The 25,580-nt window shown below is 33.4% G+C and overlaps 1 protein-coding gene across 1 annotated transcript; it reads left to right on the top strand.

Moving 5' to 3' along the window:
- On the top strand, nucleotides 1,271-5,732 carry LOC109722656 (squamosa promoter-binding-like protein 16). The gene is made up of 4 exons (XM_020250759.1): nucleotides 1,271-1,596; nucleotides 1,792-2,421; nucleotides 3,629-3,762; nucleotides 4,827-5,732. The coding sequence occupies exons 2-4, from the start codon at nucleotides 2,024-2,026 to the stop codon at nucleotides 5,411-5,413; spliced, it is 1,119 nt and encodes a 372-aa protein (XP_020106348.1). The 5' UTR covers nucleotides 1,271-1,596; nucleotides 1,792-2,023; the 3' UTR covers nucleotides 5,414-5,732.

The following is a 25,580-nucleotide window of genomic DNA, read 5'->3' as shown; positions in this document are numbered from 1 at the left end:
TAAGAAAATGCGAAACCATAGGATACTAACTTAATACACTTTAAATCACAGGGTACTAAAGTGAAAAAATACGTAAAACCACGAGAGGAATTTTTGAAGTTTTCCTTTTTTTTTTTTTTTTTTTTTTTCAATGATTCATCTGACTTGAATCCTATTATTAAATCATTTAACTTTAAAATTATTATTATTATTATTATTATGGGTTTTAGCATAATTCACCTATCATATTTTTATATAGTTAGGATGAGAATACATGATTGGACTGCCTAGTAAGGTCAGGCTGGCAGCCTAGAGGCAGAGGGAACGAGGGAGAAAGATGTAGAATAAGAGAGAAGAGAATTTTTTTTTTTAAAGGTAAATTTTAAATATCATCTTTATAGTTTTATATTTTTTTTATTTTACTATTTTATGATGATTTAAAGTGTATCCCGTTTAGTATCATATAAAGTTTTTTCTTTTCGTTAGCACCCCTATTGATTCTATGTTAAATCATATATAAAACTTAAAATATCTTATCTATAATTTATCGAATATTCACTTTAATATTTTATAATTTATCAAATTTTTACTTTAGTATTCTATTATTTTAATTTTATCACTGATTTCAAGAAAAAAATTAACAAAAAAGATAATACAAAAAAAAATAAAATTATAAAATATTAAAATAATATATTTTAAACCACAAAATACTAAAATAAAAAAATACAAAACTATATAAATTTTTAAATTTTTTTTAAATAAAATAACAACAACAACAACAACAACAACAACAACAACAACAACATGTAAGCAAATGTGAAGCAAACTGATTTTCCATGTTATAGCAAAGGTGAAGCAAACACATTTTCCATAACATGGAACCACTTAAAAACCCTCCCGAAGCTCTCACCTCCATACTCCCAAGCACCTCCACCACCTTTGTACTTTTCTCCCCTTATTACTTGTAATTTGTAAAGTTGACAGCAACTACACCCTGTCACTTTCCTGCCACCCTTTTCTCTCTCTCTCTCTCTCTCTCTCTTCTCACGGTAAACTTTTTGGTTTTCTCCTAATTTTTCTACAGTGTAAGCACAGAAAAAAACACAGTGATTAATATTCGAGGTCTCAAGTTTGAATCCTATTTAATTTATATTTTTAGCTAAATTTATTTTTTAATAAAATAAACAAAGTGAGAATAACGTGCTATCTATCTTTAAAAAAAAAAAATCACACAAAAAAAAAGAAAGAAAAAAAAAGAGAGACCTACAAAAGACCAAACAAAACAAACCCATATCTCACTCCTCTCACTCATTGGAGTTTGCAGCAGAATCATCATCATCATCACCACCATCATATTATTCACCATCCCCCCCTCTCTCTCTTTCTCTCTCTCTCTCTCTCTCTCTCTTTGTGAAATATAAATTATAACCCAATCTTACTGTTGGTTTCCTTGCCTCTCACTCCCTCAACAGTGATCCTTAACCAAGGAATGTGATGCCCCGAGCCTCCACAGTACACACACACACACACACACACACCCCATACTCTCCTCCCCTCCTCCATGGAATTTGTGTCACTGTCCTTCTCCTGCTTCTTCCTGCAGCAGCAGCTATCTGTGTAAGTACTGAGCACTACTACTCCCCTCCTCCCTCCCTACCTTTCCCCCCTCCATCATCATCATCATCATCATCATCATCTCCTGCTTCCTTTTTTTTTCTTTTTTCTTTTTTCTTTTTTTTCCCTTCTGTTGTTGTTGTTGGAAGTATTGTTGCTGATGGCCTGTTGGTGGTTGTTGTATTTGTAATTGTGCAGGTGAAGAGTAGTTAGAATTGGTGGAATGAGGTGTGGTTGGGTGTGTTAAAGAGTGAGTGAGTGTGTGTGTGTGTGTGTGAGAGAGAGAGAGAGAGAGAGAGAGAGAGAGTAGTATTAGTATAAGTATAAGATTGAAGTTGCGAAGAAGAGATTTGTTAAGAACCCCAAAAAAAGAAAAAAAAAAAGAAAAAAAAAAAGAGGGGAAGCAAAAAGCAAAAATTGGGGTAATTTCATGGATTGGGACGCAAAATTGTCTCCCTGGGACCTGTCAGAATTCGATCAGGCCTCTGACGCGACCATGGGCTCCATGGTCGGCGGCAGCGGCGGCGGCGGCAAGAACTGCTCGGTCGATCTCAAACTCGGAGGGTTGGGGGATTTCGCTCCGGCGGCGCCGGAGAAGTGGCGGGAACAGTCTGCCAAGGCCCCGCCCTCCGCCGCGCCCTCGAAGCGCGCGCGCGGGCCCGGCGGCTCCTCGCAGGCCGCCGCCTCCTGCCTCGTCGACGGCTGCAATTCCGACCTCAGCAGCTGCCGGGACTACCACCGCCGGCACAAGGTCTGCGAAGTCCACTCCAAGACCCCCATCGTCCTGGTCGGCGGCCAGGAGCAGAGATTTTGCCAGCAGTGCAGCAGGTAATTGACTAATTGCAGCCAAAAAACAGAGTATCCACTTTATTGCAGAACCCCTCATTAGTTGTTATACCTATCAATTTGATCTATTGCTCACTAGTTAATTATCGGCGGCGTGACATTCCATTACTATTTTTGTGTAGAAATATACTCAAACCGAAATTCCGCAGTTTGACCATGTGGAAGTAGCAAAGATTTTTTACCTGATTTAATCATCTACTTTTTATGCCATTCATTCGTCCGTGGGACGCAACCGATTCCTAGTGCACGAACAACACGATGAACTTACCCATCTCTTCTCATAATTTATAATTTTCGACGTGTCCGATTTCGGTTTACTAGCCTTCTATGTTCGAATATTATATTCGGGATGTCGTTGTTGGATCAGATACCATGGCAGTATGCATATTCTATTGCGGCCTGGACGAGCCCTTTTTTATGATATAAAAGCTTGCGTTCGCTAATCGTGCTTTGGTAACTTAACAAAATATAGGAGAGCTTTCATTGTTTTGACATTTTGTAAAACGCGAATACAGTTTTGTACCACACTACAACAGAGCATGTACCATTGCTACGAAAGAAAAAAAAAAAAAAAAAAGAAGCAAGGCTTTTTCAAATAAGTGATACGCTAATTCAATCAAACCTTATCTTCATTATTCCGTTTTTATTGCTTCCGTGCCTAATCTCTAGAAAACCAGTGAACTAATCACTAGCAGAAGTAAGGGATTTAGTATATCTTTCGATAATCTATGACTCGAATTCGTTTTTTTTCTTTTTTTTTTTAAGTATCTTATTCCACCCTTGATATTTCAATACCTCAGGAGATTCATGGGGCGGTGCATTATATAATTCTTCTGTTCTACTTGATATAGATGAATCATGTCCAACTTGTTTTGCGTGCTTAGACTTTTAGTTTGATCCAATCTTTTAGATTGATTGTCTCCGCTTGCCTAGAAACTTAGTGGTGTTACTTTTTGTTCCGTAGATTTTACTTCTTTTGCACAGATCGATTTTACCACATCGTACGTATAAGAGTGTGCACTGTGTGGGTTAGTTTTGTGTCAGGCATATGTGGAAATTCGGATTTTGCAGGTACCATGAATTCATAACTTATTGTCGGGTATGTATAGAAAACTATCTACTCTGGATGCTTCTTTTTGTAGTAGAGGATTAATAGTCGAGACTAAATGCTTGCTTGTCGGCGGGATAGGTTTCACTTGCTAGCGGAGTTTGATGAGGTGAAAAGAAGCTGTAGGAAACGGCTAGATGGGCACAACCGACGCCGAAGGAAGCCTCAGCCGGAGCCCATTAGTCCCGGGATTTTGTTCTCTAATCAGCACCAAGGTTTGGCTTTTCTATATTTCCATTCCCATAGTTACCAACCTTTTCATGAGTCCCAGTTTATTTTATCTGTTTCGCAAGTTTTCGGTTCCCGTAGTTGTTAACATGCCTAGGCAAATTGATTCATCTTGATGAAGCGCTAGTGTCGCATACAAAGAGTACGAGTGTTCTTGTCGTGTATTTAGGACTAATCAATTTGTTTATTTACATAATTCTGTTTACTTCACTTTTGTTTTCTTTGTTTAAATCATCGACTAATTACTAAAGAGTAAAGAGTAGGCATCGCTGGTATCGTATGATTCTCAGTCATATAAATCAGTTTTTAGATGATATATTCCACTTCCGTTGTGTGCATGCATAGTTAGTGCGCGTTACTAATTTAGCATTTATCTCGGTAAAACATATTGTCGTGTGCTTCATTCAATTTTGACAATCCGGAAGTTTAGGAAATACAAAAAAAAAAAATAGTGAAAATTTTTTTTTTCTGAGAAAAGAAGGAAGCTAAAGTAAAACTAAGATGAATTTGTAGATATCGATTTGACGTTCTCGCTAATGTTTGCATAATGTCTCATTGTTTTGGTTGAGGATTTTGGAAATTGTAAATAATTTATAATTAGCGCACTATAAATGCCGCAGGACATTTATAAAGATGTGAAGTACGAATCCTGAAACGGCAAATTATAGTATTAAAGCTGAAGAACTGATCATAGAGCAGACTATTTGCTGATTGTATAAACAGAAGCAAATAACAAGAAAGATTTTAGGTTGAGAACAGTGTGAACTTGTCGAGTTATATATTGTGTGTGAATTCCTTTACTAATGAAGAATATATCTAGGTTTTGTCACCCAATGAACATGAAAAATATGAGAGTAACTAATATTTAAAAGATGGAGTAAACTTTTAAATTGGAGCAAATGAAGCTTAAGTATCCCTCCGAACTTCAATTGCGAGTCGGACAATTGGCTTATACTCTTTTACAACTTTTGGAACTTGAATAATGAGCTCAGCATTCAAACGTTATTTTAACTTTTGCAGTTTGTAAACAAGTATATAATCTTTGGTGCAGCGACGCAGTTTTCGAACTATCCGCCAATATTTACGGCTGCAGCGACAGAGCCAAGCTGGGCCAGCATCATGAAAGCCGAGGAGAATGACGCGATTCCCCTCTACCCGCATCCCCACCACCCGCCGCTCCAGCTCGTCGACAGGACGCAGACGATCCCGGCGTCCTTCTCCAGCGCTTTCAAGGAGCAGAAGCGCTTCCCCTTCTTGCAGGAAAAAGACGATACCGCCCTCCCCGTCAGACCTGCGCTGAAACCCGTCCCGCACGGACTAGCCCAAGTTCTGGACTCCTCTGATTGTGCTCTCTCTCTTCTGTCATCGCCTCCCACGGCTCAGAACTCGAGCATCACCAACGCGATCCCGATGGGTCAGTCGATGGTCTCGGCCGTGCATTACGGGGGTTCGGGCGACTTCTCAGCGTCTGGGTTTTCTTGTGATGAGAATGCGGGGAGTGTTGTTCTTGTTCCTGACGCCGGTGGCAGCGAGCTTCAGCATCATTGTCAGGCTATGTTTCATGGCGGCGGCGGCGGCAGAGGGGGGCAAGGGTCCTCAGATGGTAACTCTCAAGCTCTTCCCTTCATGTGGCAGTGATTAATCTGTTTAGTATGATAATCTCTTTGTTAACTCATAACATCTACTAGATTTTTTTTTTTTTTTTTTTTTTTTTTGGTGTGTACATTTCTGGGTTGACTGAGGTTCTTGAAACTAGTGACTGAATCAGCTGTCTACCAGTTTTTTTTTTTTTCCTTTGTTTATAAATAATGTTATTATTATACTCTTGACCGGAGATCCTCTGGGAGTAACTCTATTTGCCTCTTCTGGTAAAAATGTATGGATACCCCCTCAGCTATAGGACATTATGAAAGGGACGCCTCAACTTTTTACTCCCTTTTACTTTTTGTGATTTAAAACTTTGTTAAATTTGATGGTTTAGTTAGCCATTGCCGGTTAATCAATATAGTTCCGTTTTGGTAAATTCGACAAAATTACCAAAAAAAAAAAATGATAAAATGTCTATTTTTCGGTTAAAATTACTTGATTCCAAAATAGAAAAGTTTAAAGGGGTGTCAATCCAAGCCAAAGAAGAAATAAAAACCTTTAGGGGGCTATTTCATGACGGCCTTATAGTTAAGGGGTCTACGTACATTTTTACCTTCTCTTTTTTCAGATTGATCCTTTTTTTTGTGCAATATGATATCATAACCAATCTCAGGCGCGCGATTGGTGATTTTAAGACTATTTCTGGGTCATCGAATCCATCTTAAGTAATGCTTTGTTTATCGTTACAGATATAGTCGGTATATTTTATACAATGCGCGTAAATATAAATTTATTAAAATAAGTAATGAGTTTAAATTTTGTATTCGAAAAGGCATCAAATGATTTAAATCAAATAAATTAAAAAATTGGATAGTCCGAATCAAAATAATTTCTATACTTTTACCTTCAAAGTTGTACTCGCTAGCCAAAGAGGTTCAAAGAGAATATATAAAAGTTATCCGCTTGAGAAAATTATAGAAGTTTTAATTTTAGATTGGCCCAATAAGAAAAAAAATATTATTTACATTGAAATTTGACAAATCCTAACCTTTTTTTAAAAAGAAAAATATATATCTTTTGCTTGTGTAGGATGCATCTTGGTTATCATTTGAAACCAATCAGCATTAAGAGGACGTTCGGTTCGGAGTAAAACGAATCAAAAAAAATATTTTTAATATGAAAAACGCTTTTTTGTTTGTTTGGTTCGACATAAAAATATTTTTTCGTAAAAGTATTTTTATGGATTTGAGAAAAAAATTGAAGTTTTTTTTTTTCTGCTATTTTCTTGACAATACGGAAACTCAAACTGCGTAAATTTTTTTTTCATTCTTTTTTTCCCTACCGAACCAAACAAATTTTGATTGAATTTTTTTTTTCTAAAAATCAAACACTACAAAACGTGAAAATTTTTTCAACAAAAAATTATTTTCTATGAAAAATTAAATTTTAGGTTTTTACGTTTTTACCTTGAACCGAACGGACCCTAATATCACACTGAATACTCGCACATAATTTCTATCCAAAAAAGAGTAAATTACATTTTTGGTCCTTAAACTACAAGGCACATGACACTTTGGTTCTCAAACTTTAATTTATTATTTTAATTAAATTTTATGATCTAATTTAGTTGGCTAAATATTGACAACTTGTTGATGTAGAAGTTGTGTGAAAGTATTGTGATTAATGATAATGGCAATAATTAAGATACTAAATTTCTTCTACATCAACAGTTTATTGATATTTAGTCAACTAAATTAGAGTGTAGAACTTGATTGTAATAATACAAAAAATTTATACAAAAAAATCACAATAAATCAAAGTTTGACGATGAAAGTGTCGCGCGTCTCCTAGGACCAAAACTGTAATTTACTTAAAAAAAAAAAAGTTATGGTGCATATTGTCATTCAAATTGGGTTGTACTCGACCCAAAGTAACTTTGTGCCTTAAATGTTACTTGGTCCCAACCCATACCCAATTCTTATTGTACATGGCCCGATCCATTCTTTTGTTGGTATCTAAGGCTCTATTAATTTGGAATTGCGGAAAGAGTGCTTTAAATATCGTGAGCAAACGCAATGGATATTTTAAAAAAAAAGTATTTATTCTTTACGTGTTAACATGTAGCATGTGCAAATTGCATTGAATTGATTAAAATATAAATTTTATAATTTTACTGAAGAAAAATTGAGAAACATACATTTTATATGCCTCAGTAACAAACTAGCCTCTGCCTGGAACTATGAGCAACAAGTGCAATAAAAAAATATTATGTTTGGTTATATAATTTTTGTGGTCGATAAATAAAGATGAACATCGTCTCAACCTCATGTATTGCTCATGGAACATGTGAGATTTTAGCCTGAGAGAGAGAGAGAGAGAGAGTAAATCACTCATAAGAGCCACACAATCAATAACTGTTATCAATAAATTTGTACGATAAAAAAATATCAAAAATAAAATTTAATTAATTTAATTAATTTTATTGTATTCTATATGTTTATGTATTAAAAATTATAAATGTAGGTGTATATTTATTAAAATGTAATTATATATATTTGTTATGTGTTCTATAATTAATGCACCTGGTGTACTGAATATGTGGACGAGATACATGTTAAAAAAAGAAGACCTTTATAATATATAGTAGTAGATAACTCAAATTCCACTGAAGTAAAAGTGTACTTAAATCTAAAGTTAAAATGTATACACATTACTTAATCTATAACCCGTTTTGAAATTTACCTCACAAACTTTGTTTTATTTGATTTATATCTCTCTACTTTCTAATCATTTGATTTAGCTTCTTCTATTAGCAACTTTGAAGATTCTTGTGACACTCCCGGACCCTGTTTGGATCGGGTATAAAGAGGGGGATAAAGGGATTATCCCCCCCTTTGTACCCAAACAAAAAAAAGAATGGCGGGAACTGTTGTTCCCACCTTACCAGAGAGAGAGAGAGATTTTTATTTTAAATTTAAATTTAAATTTTTAAAATTTATAATTTTAAAATATAAATTTATAATTTAAAATTATAAATTTTAAAGTTTAATTTTTTAGATTTGATATTTTTAATTTTTAATTTTTAAATTTGTTATTTTTAGTTTTTAAATTTTAAATTTGCTATTTTACATCTTTGAAATTTAAATTTGGTCTTAATTTTAAAATTTAATATTTAAAATTAAAATTTTAAATTTTAATTTCAAATTTTAAAATTTAAAAGTTAAAATTTTTAATTTAAAATTACAAATTTAAAATTTAAAAATTTAAATTTAATTATAGGGGTAATATCATTATTTTCTATTTATAACTAATAACTATTCCTCTTATTCCCAATAACCATCCAAATACAATTTTTCTAGTTTCATCTTATACTCATATTTTCATCCAAACAAAAAAATACCCTTGTTCTTAAAAAATTCATATTTGTATTTATCCCCGGTATAACCAGTTCCTATTAATTTCCGAACCAAACGAAGCCTTAGGATTTAGAATAATCTTATCTATAAAGTATAATAGGATTGAACTTTTTAACCTGGTTATACATTTTGGACGGTGAGTAAATCCAAGAGACTGAAGGTTAACAGTGTTAGGATTAGAGTAATTTTAAAATTGGTGACCCCCTTGGGAAGCTGGGCATCACAGTTCTGTTAAAATTAAATGCCGATGAGAGTTGCACATGACCTCCTTTTTGACTGAAGCAATTTGGCCATATGCATTTCTCATGGGCGTTTGTTTTGAATCTAACAGAATAACTGAAATTGCTAATAAAAGCGGCTAAAATCAAATGGTTAGTAAGTAGAGAAAGTGCAAATAAAAAAAAAAAAAGCTTAGAAGGTAAATGTAACGATCTAATCTGCTTGTAATAATAATATATTGGGCTCAAACTACTAGTCTAAAATACTTAAGTCTAATTATTATTACTAGCGTGAAGATCTCTTATATTTCAAATCACAGACAAACAGACCAGAATTACCAGGCGATGTAAGATTCTAGAGGTGATTCTTACGATTTAAGAGGTGGCTCCTACCAAATTCATTAGTGTAGCACTTTGCTTCACATAGTGCTTAGCTCTCACACTTCTAACTCGTAATATGCCCTAATACCAATTGCAACAACCTGACCCGCTAGTAATAATAATTTGTTGGACCCAAACCACCAGCCCAAAATACTTAAATCGAGTTGTTATTACTAGCATGGAGGCCTCTTATATTTCAAATCAGAATTCCTTTTCTCCCCGAGGTGCATGGGACTATTGGGGAGTTTTAGTAAATCTTTAATCAGATTAAAGTTTAGAGTGTCTATGCATTAACCTTCATATAAAAAAAGACTTAATAAAGAGAATGAGGGGGGGTCCAATCTTGAATCTCTCGTGAGCGTTTATCTTGAATTTAATTAATAGAATAATCAAAATTACTAATAAAAGTAGCTAAATCAAACAGGTAGTAAATAGAAAAGATATAAATCAAATATTTTTTTTAAAAAAAAGTCTAGGAGGTCAAGTTTGAAGCAGGTTAAAGTTTAGCAGGTGTCTATATATTAACCTAAATTTAAAATATATTAAAAAAGGGAAAAAACGACGGTGAAATCCTGCTCCTGCATATTTACGGGATTTGATCTCTAGTCTCCTGGTGGTAATAGTAGATTGTTTAATGGCGAGATTTAGATTACGAGGTTTTGCAGCAATCCTCAAAAAAAGAAAAAAAAAAAAAAAAAAAAAAAGGAAAAGGAAGTTGACATTTGCATGTGTTCTTAAAAATACTTAGAAGAGTGCATGCGCTATCTTTTAAAGATTTCTAGTAATTCAATGAGAATAAAAAAATGTGACGGTATTTGGCTAAACGCACTAAGTAATCTAGTTGGTAATATTGGATTCACTTGGGAATAAGATTTACCCCAAAGTACTAATCTCATTCCCTTGAGGGAGGGTGGGTATCCTCATATTAATGGATTGGGGTAATCATAATATGTCTAATCTCTTTCTTTCTTCCTATCCGCCGGCTAATTGATATTATTTTTTTTTACACTCTAACCTTATATCTCTCTCTAAACTTATTTTTCTCTCTAAAATTCAATTTTTTTTCTCTCTCTAAACTAAGCTCTCTCTCTCTCTCTCTCTTTCTAAAATTTCAACTCTCTCACTCCCTCTAATTTCGACTATATTTTTCTTTCTTTTTTTTAATTATGCTCTCTCTCTCTAATTTATACTCTCTCTCATTTTTTTCTAAAAAGATGTTGAAACTTTTGGTAACATTATCTAAAATTAAATAAATAAATAAATAGTATATTTTTTGTAATATTAAATAACATGACTAATTAATATTACTGTGTGAACCAAACACAGAAATTCCACATTCTTAGTAATAGGATGAATAGGAATAAGATTCTCGGATATCTTTTATTCCTACTAATCTTTCATAATACGAACCAAACGCACCCTTAAGGTTTCCATCCAAAAACCGTGGCCATCTATGCTAAATAAGTATTTGAATAGTTTCTCTCGTAAACATCTATTTTTTTTATTTTTCTCTCTAACTTTCAAAAAATTTTATTTTATTTTTTAAAAATTTTAAAAATAATTAAAGGGGGGACGTCATTAATGAGGAGAGCAAAATGGCCAAATTAACTTTACTTCTTCAACAAATATATATATATATATATATATGGGTTATTTGCATACACGTCTCTGCAAATATAGTGAATTGCAGAAATATCCCTGCAAAACGGAAACTCCATAAGTTGTCCCTGCAAAAGTCTTAAGTTATGCAGATATGTCTCTGCCGTTAAAGACTGTTAGAAAATTTTCGTTAACCACGGTTAAAATACTTAACCATGTTAATTATAACATGAATTTACGGTTCTACCCTTCTTCTTCTTCCTCTTCTTCTTCTTCCCTCTTCTTCGCCTTTTTTCTTCCTCTCCCTCTTCCTTTTCCCTCTTCTTCGTCGCAGGCGATGGAGAAGATGCGGCGACGGCCGGGAGCCCTCCTTTTTCCTCTTCTTCTCCCTCTTCCTCTTCACCCTTCTTCTTCCTCTTCCTCTATCTCTTCCCTCTTCTTTGTCGCCGGCGAGGGAGGAGATGCAGCGGCGGCGCGCGGCGGCGAACCCTTTCCCTCTTCATCTTTCTCTTCCCTCTCCTTCTCCCTCTTCCTCTTCCATTTTCTTCTTCCTCCATTCTTTCTCTTCCCTCTTCTTCGTCGTCGGCGAACCCGACCCCGCGCCGCCGCTGTCGTCCGCTCCTACGGCCCAAAGAGGAAGAGAAAAAGAAGGGGAAGAACGGTATTTTGGAGGGATATATTTGTGAGGGCAAAATGGTCATTTCACAAGAAAACTGTTAAAAAATAAACAGTTCTCTAACGGATGTTAACCAGAGGGACATATCTGCATAAATTAGGACTTTTGCAGGGACAACTTATGGAGTTTCCCTTTGGGCAGAGATATTTCCGCAATTCACTTTGTTTGCAGTGGACGTGATATACAAATAACCATATAATATATATATATATATATATATATATATATATATATATATATATATATATATATATATATATATATATATAGTTAGCTGGTATGCTATCGGTAGCACGAAGGCCTCGCTGCTACAAGTTGTTTTCAATATGCCACTTCCGAATCGACGATCGCTCGTTAGACTTGATCTACATATTGAAAGTATTTGGAAACTAAATTTCTATAATTTTTCAGTATTATTTCTACCTATCAAACGAGCAGTCTAAAATGAAGGCTGAAAATAAAATCTCAGAAAAAATAATGATAAAAGATTTAAATTTAAGATCAGAGGTACTGATCTTACTCTAAATAGTAAAAAAAAATTTCTATAAAAATTTCATCAAATTTGGATTGTTTTACACCGTTAAATTCACAAATACATCACATCTACTATTAAAATTGTCAATTTTGAGACCTTTTAATCACTAGCAAAATGATGTTGAAAAATTATGAAATTTAGTTTCCAAATACTTTTAATAGTGTAGATCAAGTCTAATGGAACCGATCATCGATTTGGAAGCCGCATTATTGAAAACAACTTGATAGCACAGAGGCCTCCGTGCTACCGATAGTATACCAGCCTAGCTCTCTCTCTCTCTCTCTCTCTCTCTCTCTCTCTCTCTCTCTCTCTCTCTCTATATATATATATATATATATATATTTGCTATTTTGATGAAAATTTTTGGTATAAATTATAAGAAATAGACAAAATAGTGATGAAGCTCTGATGGAGGGAATTAAATGCAACAACTTGAAATATTGAGAGGATAAAATATAGATTTTTAAAAATCAGAAAGAAAATATGAAAAAATAGGTATTTATATAAAAAATGATGACCAACAACCATAGAACCTTCATTTTTATTTGTTAGTGTTTATTCATAGGCCGCGTTTAGAGTCTAGAATAAACTATCAAATATCTCGAAAAACACACCATGTTTTGTCCTTAATTTTTTTTTGAATAAAACAAATTAACTCACGAGAAAATATAATATCTTACTAAATTATAAATGTCAAGAACTTTCGAGGAGCTGAAATCAAATCTCTCTCTAGTAATGATCACAAAAGAAAATTCTCAAAGTACAAAACTCATGTATTAAATAAATTTACACGTACTAGACGTTACAAGCGTATGGCATGGACTTAATATTACCGCACAAAACTCGTATATTAAACTGCAAATAATATGTGTTACAAATGCAATATCCGCATAATAAGAGTGAGTTCACAAATAAATAATTTCAAATGTGCCCCTCAGAACTTATAAAATATCATAAATATTTCTTTAAAATTATTAATATCATTTCTACCACTATAAATTAATGAATTATATCAAGAATGCCCTTCAACACATTGATTAAGAGTTTTAGACTAATTTTCCCCAACTTATAACTAGTTATAAATAATTATGTAGTATTATTTGGAGTTAATAATTTTATTTCTCAGGGAAAAGTTTTTAATTTAGTTTATGAATGTATTATTTGTCTATTTAAGTCTATTATTTTTTTAACTCAATATATAGCATGTGGGTCTCATGTTGATCTTAAATAAAAATTAATTAAAACTGAAGATATATTAATTATACTTTTCTGTACGTGGAATCTATTTTTTATTTTGTCTAGATTACTGTGATTTCTTTTCGTTTACTATTTATGTAGTTTAATTTGTTTTAATCAATTAATTTCAATTTAGCATGCATTTAATTGTGTTTAAATTGTTTTCTAACAGAAGATCTTTAATTTGGTTTGTCAACAAGGTATAGATAATATATGATGGACAAAGTGAAAATTATATATATTTAGGGGCAGTTTGGCTCAAGATTTGTAATATTTCAAAAGTATTGCATATTTTATATTTAGAAAGACAATTGTTTATTACTAATTAATTTATTAAGCAATTTGGATTGGGAGATTGTTAACTTATAATATATTCTTTTTAATGAATTATTAATGATTTTTTTCAAATATGGAAATGAAAATATTTCCTAACTAATGATTTTTTTTTTTGAGAAAAAAGTAGCAAGCTACCTGTTTCATTCATTAAGTAATATGAACTGAGCGTACATGATGGAAGCAACTAAGGCCTCCGAAAAATTTCCTAACTAATAATAATCTAGAATTTTATACGTATAGAGCTACTAAGCTATCGGAAGCATAGAGAATTTGATGCTTCCAACTTTTTGACCATTGGATCAAAAATTATACGGTTGAAATGATTACGATCCCCCCATGGTTGAGTAGTACCCCTAGGGTTGAGTGGTCCCCACAGGTTAACAGTATTAATCCAAATGTTAGAAATAATTAAAGAAATTGATCTAAGGGCCAAAAAATCGAAAGCACCAGATCCTCTATGCTTCCGATAGCATAGTAGCTCTACTCATTTTTTACTATCTAGGAATCTACAATGATTCCACTACTTCACTAAGGGGTTGTTTGGTTGTATTCAGTTGTAACTGCTGTACTGTAAATCTAACTACATGCATGCAAATGTAAATCCAACATTTGGTTCAACGAGTTTGAATTCAACTGCTACAGTTGGAAATGCATGCACGAGGATACCCAACTGTTGCAGTTCCATTTCCACTTGCATGCATTTTCAACTATATTGTATATCTAATTACATTAAACCAAGTGAACTCTAACACCTTTTACAACTAAACATCTTGAGTTGAATAGCAATGATTTGAATGTTTTCAAGGGTAAACTGTAAATACCACCAATGTGGTTTTGCACTTTCTCACTTTATTACCATGTGGCTTAAAGTGTATCAAATTAGTGTCCTATGATTTCATTTTATCTTTTCGTCAGCTTTTTCGTTAATATTTTGTTAAATTATATACAAAAAACTTCAAATACGTACCCCATCTAGGTTTATAGAATATTCATTTTAGTACTTTTTAGTTTTAACTTTGTCACTGATTTAACAAAAAAAATTAGTGGAATCGATAATAAAAAAATAAAAATGAAACCACAGGGCACTAAATTGATACATTTTAAACCACAGGCTACTAGAGTGAGAAAGTGTGAAAGGGTGGAGAATATAAATGATTATCTGAATATTACAAACCAGTAATGAAATGAGCCCTTAATTTTCTATCAATTTTTATCGATATAGATATTTTATGATAGATTTTTTAAATTAGAAGAATATATTTGATATTCCGATGAATTTTTATGTAACTAATGGTTAGATCTTTAAGAAAGGATCAATACTAATAAAATTAGCCCAATATTATATTTTAACACGTAAATTATTACGTGATAACTTATTCGGATGATATATAAAGAGGACCAAAGCGAAATAAATGTGCCCAGGAGACGTTCTTGTTCCCAAAGCTACAGATGAAAATATATTATTATATTCATGAGTTGAATTGGATATTCTTAAGCTGACGTGGCCTTACCTGATTGGTCCCAGCATGCATTCAAAATGCCCCAAATGTGCTCGATCCGAAGGTCTGATGAAGCCTCTACGAGGAGTGAAGATAGAACCCCGTGGTCCGCGTGGGTCTACGAAGTCGGCGCCGTTTCGGCGGGGCCCTCATTCAGATACGTAAAGTCGGCGCTGAGATTCATGCGCTGCCGTGTTTTATACACTTAGGTCCCAAAGCCCAATTATTTATAAAGGGAAATTAGAAACCGCGTAGTTGGAAATGCATGCGATTAGAAATACAGTAGCTAACAACTACATGTATCTTATTTACTTGAATGTAGTAGAAAGTATTATAATTGTAAATAATTTATTTAGTTATATACGGTTGAGAAGGATATTTTTAAAATTGCACCTGTTTATATATGTATGATAGTAAAGTTACCTCCAACGTAAAAAAAAGAAATATTTTCTGTTTAAAAAGTTATTAAGAAGGTAACTTTATCTTTCATTTAAAATTATTTTCTCCAATTTTTGCACTTAAAATTGCGGTCAATTTGGGCGTAGTTTTAATTGCTACAGCTGGGGCCTCCTCAGGCAGTTTTAAATACGACATTTAAATTTAAATCCATCAAACCAAACGTTGGATTTGGATATGCTCATATGCATGTAATTATAATTACATTACAGTTACAACTATATGCAACCAAATAACCCTGAATTCGTCCCGCCTCTCATCCCCTCTTCATGAAAGGATAAAATATTTGTCCTATAACCTGCCATACTTAAAAATCCGTCTGTAGAGCAAATGGCAAAGAGCTTGGTGGTTGGTATCCGAGACCTAAGTTCGAATCTTAGTTGATTCACATTTCTAGCTAAGTTTATTTCTAAATGAAATAAACGAAACGGGTAGCGTGCTACCTATCTCTCAAAAAAAAAAAAAAAAAATCCGCCTTATGTCAGCACCCTAAATCTGCATCGTAATCACCATTTTATTTTTCATTTTTATTCCAATTTAAGTGAAATATATTTTTTTATAATTTTAGTTTATATAAATTTTAGAAACTTATAAAAATAACTTTTTTTTTTAAATCATATTTATTTTAGAAAGAAATAACAATTAGAGCATAACTAATTAATGCATAAGAAAAAATAGAAGTTACCTTATAGTTTTGATATTTATTAAAGCCGAATTTGGAGCGGATTCTAAGCAGATCAATTTTTCATTGGATCACACCAAGTCCTTCTCCGGTGATAAAATGCTCTCATTTACTACCCCAATAAGTTTATTGTCCTCTACTTAGGCTTCATTTGGAATTACGGAGAGATTACGCTACGTGCGGAAAGAAAGTACAATGAAAAATAATTTTATTTGTTTTCGTATGTAATGTTGCATTTTGCATATTGCGATAAGTCGGTTATAATATATTTTTTACGGTTCCATCGGAGAACGCAGAAACATATCCCTATATGCTTTTATCCCAATTTTATTTTATCTAATAGCATCATATTAGCCTTAATACTAAACTAAGCCTTAATTACTATATTAAAAGCGGATTGTGGGGAGAGCTCTATCAATATGAATCTATCTACATCCCAAAGTTAGAGCTGATTTTAGTATTAAATTTCGTTTGGGATTATGGGAAGATTGTGTTATGTGCGGTGAGAAAGTATGATAGAAAAATATCATGTTTGTTTTCGTATATAATATTGCATTCCGTATATCGCGATGAGTCGGTTACGATATATCTTTTGCGGTTCCACCAGAGAACGTAGAAGAATATCTCTATATACTTTTATATCAACTCTATTTTATTTAATAGCGTCAGATGGACTTCAATACCAAACTAAACCTTAATAATAAATATAATTAGTGGAATCTGATTATTTTTTTCAGATAAATTAAAGTAAATTTAAGTGAATAAAATTCAAAAAGTGAGAATATTAACATCACTTCGAGATATATGTCAAATGCGTTACATATGAGAAACAATTAACAGAGTGGTCTAATCAAATCACATGCACTGGACATAGGGTGTCCCTGCTGGTACCTGAATCCTAGCGTGGGAGTGTTTGTTGATGGACCACCGATCGAGCATTAACATGCATCTCACCAGGCTACACGTACGTACTGGTCCATCCATGGTTCGCAGAGAGAAGAGAAATAGTTAGGTACGTGCTCCAGATGTCTAAGTATATTTCATACATTGTATCCTTAAAAAAAAAAGAAAAAAATTATGATATTGACTTCTACTAGTGCAGCTGGTTGAGGGCTTAATAGTGATCATGTTCTAAATTCGAAGCCAAAAAATTATGACCCAATTAATCACATTCAAATCTAAATTTATTATAAATAAAAGTCAATCTTATCAAATATAAAACTGCTTGATATGATATATTTTATTTCTTTTTCATCTATTTAAATTAAATAGAAGTCTAATGAGACTTTGATGAGAAATATATCAAAATTTTATATAGAGAGGTACCGATCTTGTCACCTTCTCATATGCATTTTGGTAAAAAAATTACTATATGGGTGCGTTTGGTTCGCGCTATCTTTTAAAGATTTTTAATAATTTAATGGGAATAAAAAAATATGACAGTGTTTGGCTAAACGCACTAAGTAATCTAGTTGGTAATATTGGATTCACTTGGGAATAAGATTTACCCCAAAGTACTAATCTTATTCCCTTGAGGGAGGGTGGGTATCCTCATATTAATAGATTGGGGTAACATAATATGTCTAATTTCTTTCTTTCTTCCTATCCGCTAGCTAATTGATATTATTTTTCTTTACACTCTAACCTTATATCTCTCTCTAAACTTATTTTTCTCTCTAAAATTCAACCTTTTTTTCTCTCTCTAAACTAAGCTTTCTCTCTCTCTCTCTCTTTCTAAAATTTCAACTCTCTCACTCCCTCTAATTTCGACTATATTTTTCTTTCTTTTTTTTAATTATGCTCCCTCTCTCTAACTTATACTCTCTCTCCTTTTTTTCTAAAAAGATGTTGAAACTTTTGGTAACATTATCTAAAAATAAATAAATAAATAAATAGTATATTTTTTGTAATATTAAATAACATGGCTAATTAATATTACTGTGTGAACCAAACACAGGAATTCTACATTCTTAGTAATAGGATGAATAGGAATAAGATTCTCGGATATCTTTTATTCCTACTAATCTTTCATAATGCGAACCAAACGCACCCTATGTTTCATACCATTTGGGAGGGTGTATGAGATAGAAAGAGAAATATAACCTAGTTCAGTGAGTGACATTAATTTATATCGCAGCCGGACTTCGCGTTTCTGCGGATTGATCGAGAATTTCTTTTATATGATGCTCTATGAGTTATTTTTATTCTGTTTATGATCCTGGGCATTAGTATGTATTTAGTTCTATTATTTTTACATGCCATCGCGCCTATATATAAAAAGTTCAAATAATGTTATTTTATGTAACGCTAATTTTTATACCATTCGATGAATAGATAGTAAGTTTCAAAATTTATGATTTAATTTTTTTTATACATAGATGATTCAAATGCAGTACGTAAATTAAAAGAGTGTTTAAGATTTCGAAATTGTGCTCGGTGGAAGTGACGGAGTACTTCCTTTTGTACTGCGAAAACTCGACATGTACGCATTCGGGATCGGTATTTCCAAACACCTATACACCGGGTGCAGGCGATAATTTTTGAGAGAGAGAGAGAGAGAGAGAGAGCGGGAGAGAGAGTAATGGAGGGAGATGGGAAATGGGTGGTGGAGGTGGTTGTGTGTATCTATCTACCAATCTTTTTCTTTTTTCCTTTTTTTTTTTTTTTAAAGCTTTTTTCTTTTTCGTTTGTGATTGAAATGGTTGGTTGATGGGTAGAGGGATGGACCCAATGTGGCGTGGCGAGCGAGGAGGAGAGAAGAAAAGCGATGTGACATCCTTAATGACAAAGTACTAAAAAGAATAAAGTGGGCCTGCGTCGCCCCGCGAGGTGACTCCGACTGCTGTCTGCCCTTTTCCTAGGAGCCGAACTGAGACTTCTTTCAGCTGCTGATGAGAGGCTGGCAGTTTCATGCTCCTGTCTCTTCCAAATATTTGAAGATAAAAGTTGCATGATGCGTGTGAATAGTAATATTTTTAGATGTAATTTTAATTAGTTCGACTCGTAAATGTAAACCGATGTTCGGAGAATCGAACAGGTCAGAGCATAGGTTTAAGAGTGAGAGATTCAACTGCGGCCGAACAGACTGTATTGTAGTTACCGGTCGTCGAGCGCAGATGAGGAGTCCAAGAAACCTTTACTTTCCTCTTTCCTCGCCCATACTTTTTAGTGGGCCGGCTGGTTCATTCGGTTTGTGGCATAAACTGGGTAGTTTGAACAACTTTTACTAATTTTTTTTCCAGAAAGAAAATAATTTTGTACCTTGAACCAAACTATCCGGACGGATTTCCCGTTAAATCGGTACCATTGCGGTAAATTTTTCTCCCTTTAGTTTAACGTAGCTTTACTTTATTATTTTGTGGTCCGAAAATATTATAAGTTGAAGATATCTCAATCAAATATTTAAAAAATGAGAGGGTTGAGGGGTCTCCATACGTTTTAAAGGATGGCACAAGATGTGCGGCATCTAAAATATTTATCTTGCATCGCTATCTTTCGTTTCTTTCAGTCACGTCTCTATCTTATTTGATGGAATGTAATAGAAAGAAACATTATACCAATTAGTTGCCGTTAATTATATCTACAGTTAATTTGGTTCCCTTTTGTTCCTCTCACTAATAAAGAACTCAATCTTAGTTGTTTGACACTTAATTCGTCAATTTGTCCTCTCACTATGTGTCTTTGTCTGCGCAGGGCGCAGTGAAAAAATCCATTTAATTTTTTCTATTAGTAATTAATAGCCAGGATTGGTCCAGAGATGTAAACTTTTTGTGGTCTCAGCAGAAAATGGAGAAGCACATCTCTATCTGCCTTAACTCTTGGATTGGTCCAAAGATGTAAAATTTTTGTGGTGGATCAGCAGAAAATAGAGAAGCACATCTCTGTCAGCCTTAAACTCTTTTTAATCTAATAACCGACCGTCCCTAGAGCAAGTGGCAAAGCTCTTGGTGGTTGGTACCCGAGGTCCCAAGTTCGAATCTTAGTTGATTCACATTTTCAGCTAAGTTTATTTCTAAATGAAATAAACGAAGCGGGTAGCGTGCTACCTATTTCTCAAAAAAAAAAAAAAAAACTCTTTTTAATCTAATAATATTAAGCGGCACTCAATACCGGCCTCCTTTGGACCATTGGACCTTAACACACAAAAAAAAAAAAAAAAAAACTCTTTTTAATCTAATAATATTAAGCGGCACTCAATACCGGCCTCCTTTGGACCATTGGACCTTAACACACATGACAAGAACAATGCCATTTTAATTAATTAATCTACACAAAAATTAGTTTTTCAAAAATGTTTTAGTAAACTTTATCCAATCTTAAATCCAATTAGCACATAAGATCGAAAATTATAGAGCGATAATGCTCACATAAAACGTATACGATCTTCCATTTGGGATGTTGATCCAATATATACATGAAAATTATGTTATGAGGAACATTTATGGGCACTTCAACTGAAAAAAAATGACTATATATTGAGAGTATTAAAACTAAAAAAAAATGCAAGACATAACATAAACACAAAATTGTTCCCTTGGTAGGTATAGTGTAAATAGTAGATATTTAATACATATATACATAGGATTGATTGACCTTTTTGGGGTGTTTCTAAACTGAAAAGGTATGCCTTGCTTAGCTAGAATCTATTAAAAAAAAATGCAGGTGCTAGATATTGCGTATTGTAGAAGAGAATGGCGTGCCGAAAATATCTACGACCGTGCGCATTTGGTTCCATGGATAAAAATCTATGTGTTTGTGGAGTTTCAACCTGTTCAAACCCACATATATGAATCCAAATGCAACTACCGGGCGTCCATGTTAATTGAATCATTGTGAATCGATTCATTTGAGCTTATGATCTCGCTCCTTTGAGCATGTCACAATTTTATGTCGTGTTGTCGTGACCCTTGCTCTATGATTTTGCCATCTTTATAGGAGCCACTTATTCGGTCACACCATGTTGCTTAAAAGTGTAACCTAGCTAGAAATTTTCAACCATTAGCTCTGAAATCCATTGTCAGAGATTGAAGGGACCAGCCGAGAAGTTACCGAGCACACCTCAAATCCACATAGCACACAGGCATAGCGGAAATAGGATCTTTCGTAGATGAAAATAAACGAGAACAATCGTTAAAAACAGTCATGAGGATAACAAAGCAATAGAACAAACAAAAGAACACAAGAATACAGGATTTATGTGGTTTGGCCAATAATGTGTCGACCTACGTCCACAGGCAAGACACCTCAATATGTTCTTCGATTAATTTACAGCACAAAAGTATAAGAAATATATTGAATTACAAAAAACTCTCTCATGAGCTCTCCATGTTTTTCTATCAAATAGGGTATCTATAATGAATCTCTTACTATATATAAGATATGAATTATAAGCATTTATATAATCCTAAAGTTTCAATCTTTGTAGAAAATGCTCTCCGCCGTCCATACTAGTCTCCGATTCACTTCTAGCCGTCGATCTTCTCTTAAAAATCCTCTCCACAGTGTTTCTGTATTATATTTGATCTTAAGGAACAAGATTAGATTAATTTGAGTTAAATACAGTATATCCAGCCCGTCGCAGAGTTGAATACTGGTACTTAGCTTGGAGTACCAGTACTGATTCTTTTCTAGAACATCAAATATCGCGTACAAGTACGTAGTACGAAAAATAGTTTTTCAAGCTTTGGGTTCTAAGGAACTCCTCAGGCACTCTTCAATATCAATACATAAATTAAGTTCCGATTCAAAAACCTCAAATCTTTGACTTTTTCACCCTGATATCGACTCGGAACATGAACTTTACATAATCCAATAGAGATATTAGGCACAGTCGAAACCCACATAAACAAAGATATAATCAAACCAAGAAAATAACCTTCTAGATTTGGACCTAGAAAAACATATATATCAACCCTTTACTCTTCGAATTATCATCCATATGAGATTATGCTTGTATGTAAATTGCCAAGAATATATGAATAAATATCCAATCCATATATTATCTTGTTTAAATTAAGAGATCTATACCTTAAGGAGAATATTCCTCTTGTACTATCAGGTTAGTTCAAGTCATTTTTGATCTTTTATGACTATCCACATCTCTTAAGTGGATTCTAGCTTTCTATTGGCCGGTGGGCACTTGTCACTTTCCCTTTATATGAATAACTTTTTTGCATGGGAAAGCAAATTCTAATGAATTAGAAGATAACAATTGAGATCACACATACCTTTCACTTTTGAATTTTCCTCATCTCTCTTTCCTATAGAAAACTCCTTTTGATTGTAATCTCTTTATTTCCATGTTACGTATAATAATAACTTAACACATCCTGTTTGAAAACCTCAAAAAAATACTGTAGAATTTCATACAATTGTTTGGCTTAATTTTAAGGTGCCTAAGGCATAAACCTGAAAACCCTAAACCCTAAACCCTAAACTCTCCTTCCTCTCATTATTTCAGACCAGGAATAACAGAACTTGTTGAAATGGCTTTCCTTCTTTTACCAAACAACACAATTGAGTACATTCAGTTGAATTTTATCTTTTAAACTTAGTTTTATTCACATTTGGTTCTCCTGGGTTTTAGCCTATATATAATATATGAAGTACTTGCCCATTATATTTTTTTTTCTCCTTTTGTAAGGAAGAGCACCATAATTAGTATTTGGGACAGATACCATGAACTTCCCATTAACCATGGGGATGAGTTTTGTGAAGATAAAAAGTAGTTTCACTTTTGACTGTTGGTACTTTTTTCTCATATATGGTGGTTGTTCCTAAAAATAACCCACCAAATGTTTTTTTCTTTTTTCTTTTTGAGATAGAAAGATAGAAAGCTGTCTTCGTTTATTTCTTTTTTTTTTTCAGAAATAAACTCGGCTAGAAATATGAAGCAAATAGACTTGAAATTTGAAATCTTAGATATCAACTATTAAGCCCTTAGCCAACTGCCCTAGCTACGGTCGATAACCTATCAAATGTTGAGCTTCGTGCTTATTGCTCCCTAAAACCCTAATATAGTTAGTTAGATTTCTATTATACATATGTTCTATAAAGCCCTTAGGTCTCACCTTCCTTGTATTTACCTTTCCTTAAAATTAAAAATTCGAATTTGGATGTTAAAAAGTAAAAAGAAACTCCAACATTAGGCCCCATTATAACAACGGATCAAGCTAAAACTCATGTAATGAGGAATAATGAACAACTAATTGATTAAGGCCGAAAAAAGGACTCAATATCGATCCATATGTGGGTAGGTTTGGGTTTGATTCACTCGAGTCAAACCTAGAATACTAATCTTAGTTTGCTGAAGTCGAACTGTTTACACTACGAATCGAGTTCTGGCCATGCTAACTTAACCAACTACTAGGAGTTCACAAATTGGACTACAGTTGGTTTATATGGTGTTTATATGCCTTTCCGGCCTGACGTAACTTGACGTTTGCTATACGCACCCTAGTATTTGACAAACAAAAGTTTTGGGCTTCTGCTATAGCAAGATATAGTTCTCTAATATTGAAGAAACTCTGATAGTACCGACTGTCCCTAGAGCAAGTGGCAAAGGGCTTAGTGGTTGGTACCCGAGGTCCCAAGTTTGAATTCCAGTTGATTCACATTTTCAGCTAAGTTTATTTCTAAATTAAATAAACGAAGCGGGTAGCTTGCTATATATCTATCTCTCCAAAAAAAGAAAAAAAAAGAAAAAAAAAGAAGAAACTCTGATAATATTTTTCCATAAAATTCTCTTAACTCTGTCTCGGTGTTACATACAAACAAAAGTTTGAAATTGAAATTTCTGTCTTGAAGTTCTAGAAGAATATTTCGGCTTAATCCTCTAGAATTTTGGTTGATATATGCCATTTTGAAAGAGATATCTTAACTTTAACTTTTTGTTATTTAAATTCTTCTGCTGATTAAATATTTTGCTTGGTTTGAGATAGTTTTTTAGAATTAATAAATTTATCAATAATTTTGTTAATCAAATTTACAAACCTCATAAAACTTATCAATAAATTTGGTTAATTTACAATTTATAATTAGCTTTAATCTTTTTTAGAAAATAAAATAAAATCAATTAATGGCTAGTGGCTAATAAGCTAGTAAATATAATAAAATTGTCAACTAAAATAATCTTATTTTTTTAAAAAACTGAAAGTTAGAGAGGTGTAAATTAAAAAAAAAGAAATGTTGAAATTAAGGGGCAAATTTAAAATGCATGATCTATAGTTGAGGGGGTCTCCTGTGCATTTTTCTTTTTCTTTTCCATAAGAAGTACAAAACTTACCTGAATTATTAACTATTTTGTGTTGACTAATCAATCTTTCAAAATTTTAATTTTATTATCTAAAATTTTAATTTATTTGATTTGAGTTAACCAGCGATATTTTGATTTCAAAATTTAAAGCCATCGTTTATTTTTACAAGTATAGTTAGTATATATCTTTGTGCAATTCTTGTAACCAAAAATCAGATAAAGCAATTAGTTTAAATTTTGATCATTTATCTTTATAAATTTAATTTGTATATTTTACACGATTCTCACAACTATAAATTTATTAAAATAAATAATTAGAAAAATTGAGTAGTAAGATTAAAATTTTAAAAAGTTGGATATGTAATTTAAAATGATTATTTTCTCTTTTTCAAGCATGTTTCAAAGCGTGGTTCCTTAGAATTATTAGTGCCACGTGGCTTTCCTCTATTGGGCCAGGTGTGGGGTCGTAGGAATTGTCCACACCCAGAGGTGTAGGCAAGTTTCTCCGAATGTCTCCCACCAATAACAAAAAAGCTACGTAATTCCCCGCTAATCAATTTCACCCGATCCACCACTCAGCGCTCGACACGTACGCAGACCCCACCGGGGACCGGCTCCTTCAATGCGACGCCCCCATCGCGTCAGGTCCCCGCCCTTCCCCGACCCCGCCCTCGCCTCCTATGCGACCTCATCACCCGCCGTCGAATTCAACTAGTAAGCGAATCTCCTCCGTACATTAATCTCTCCGCATACGATGCGCTCGGACGGTGGACCCCGCAGTGGACGAGGGGACGACGAGTGTCCGGAAAATAATAAAAAGAACCGCGAAAAGGGAACCACGTAGTAATAATTTTTCAATTTGTTTAATTTTTAATTTAATATCCAAATTAAATGATTATTTTGTAAAAATGCGTGCAGATCCCTCGAGTT

This window comes from Ananas comosus, linkage group 17 (assembly GCF_001540865.1).
Source record: "Ananas comosus cultivar F153 linkage group 17, ASM154086v1, whole genome shotgun sequence".
In the NCBI taxonomy this organism is placed as follows: domain Eukaryota; kingdom Viridiplantae; phylum Streptophyta; class Magnoliopsida; order Poales; family Bromeliaceae; genus Ananas; species Ananas comosus.
The sequence above is the reverse complement of the archived record's forward strand: the minus strand, read 5'-3'. Positions and strand labels throughout refer to the sequence as shown.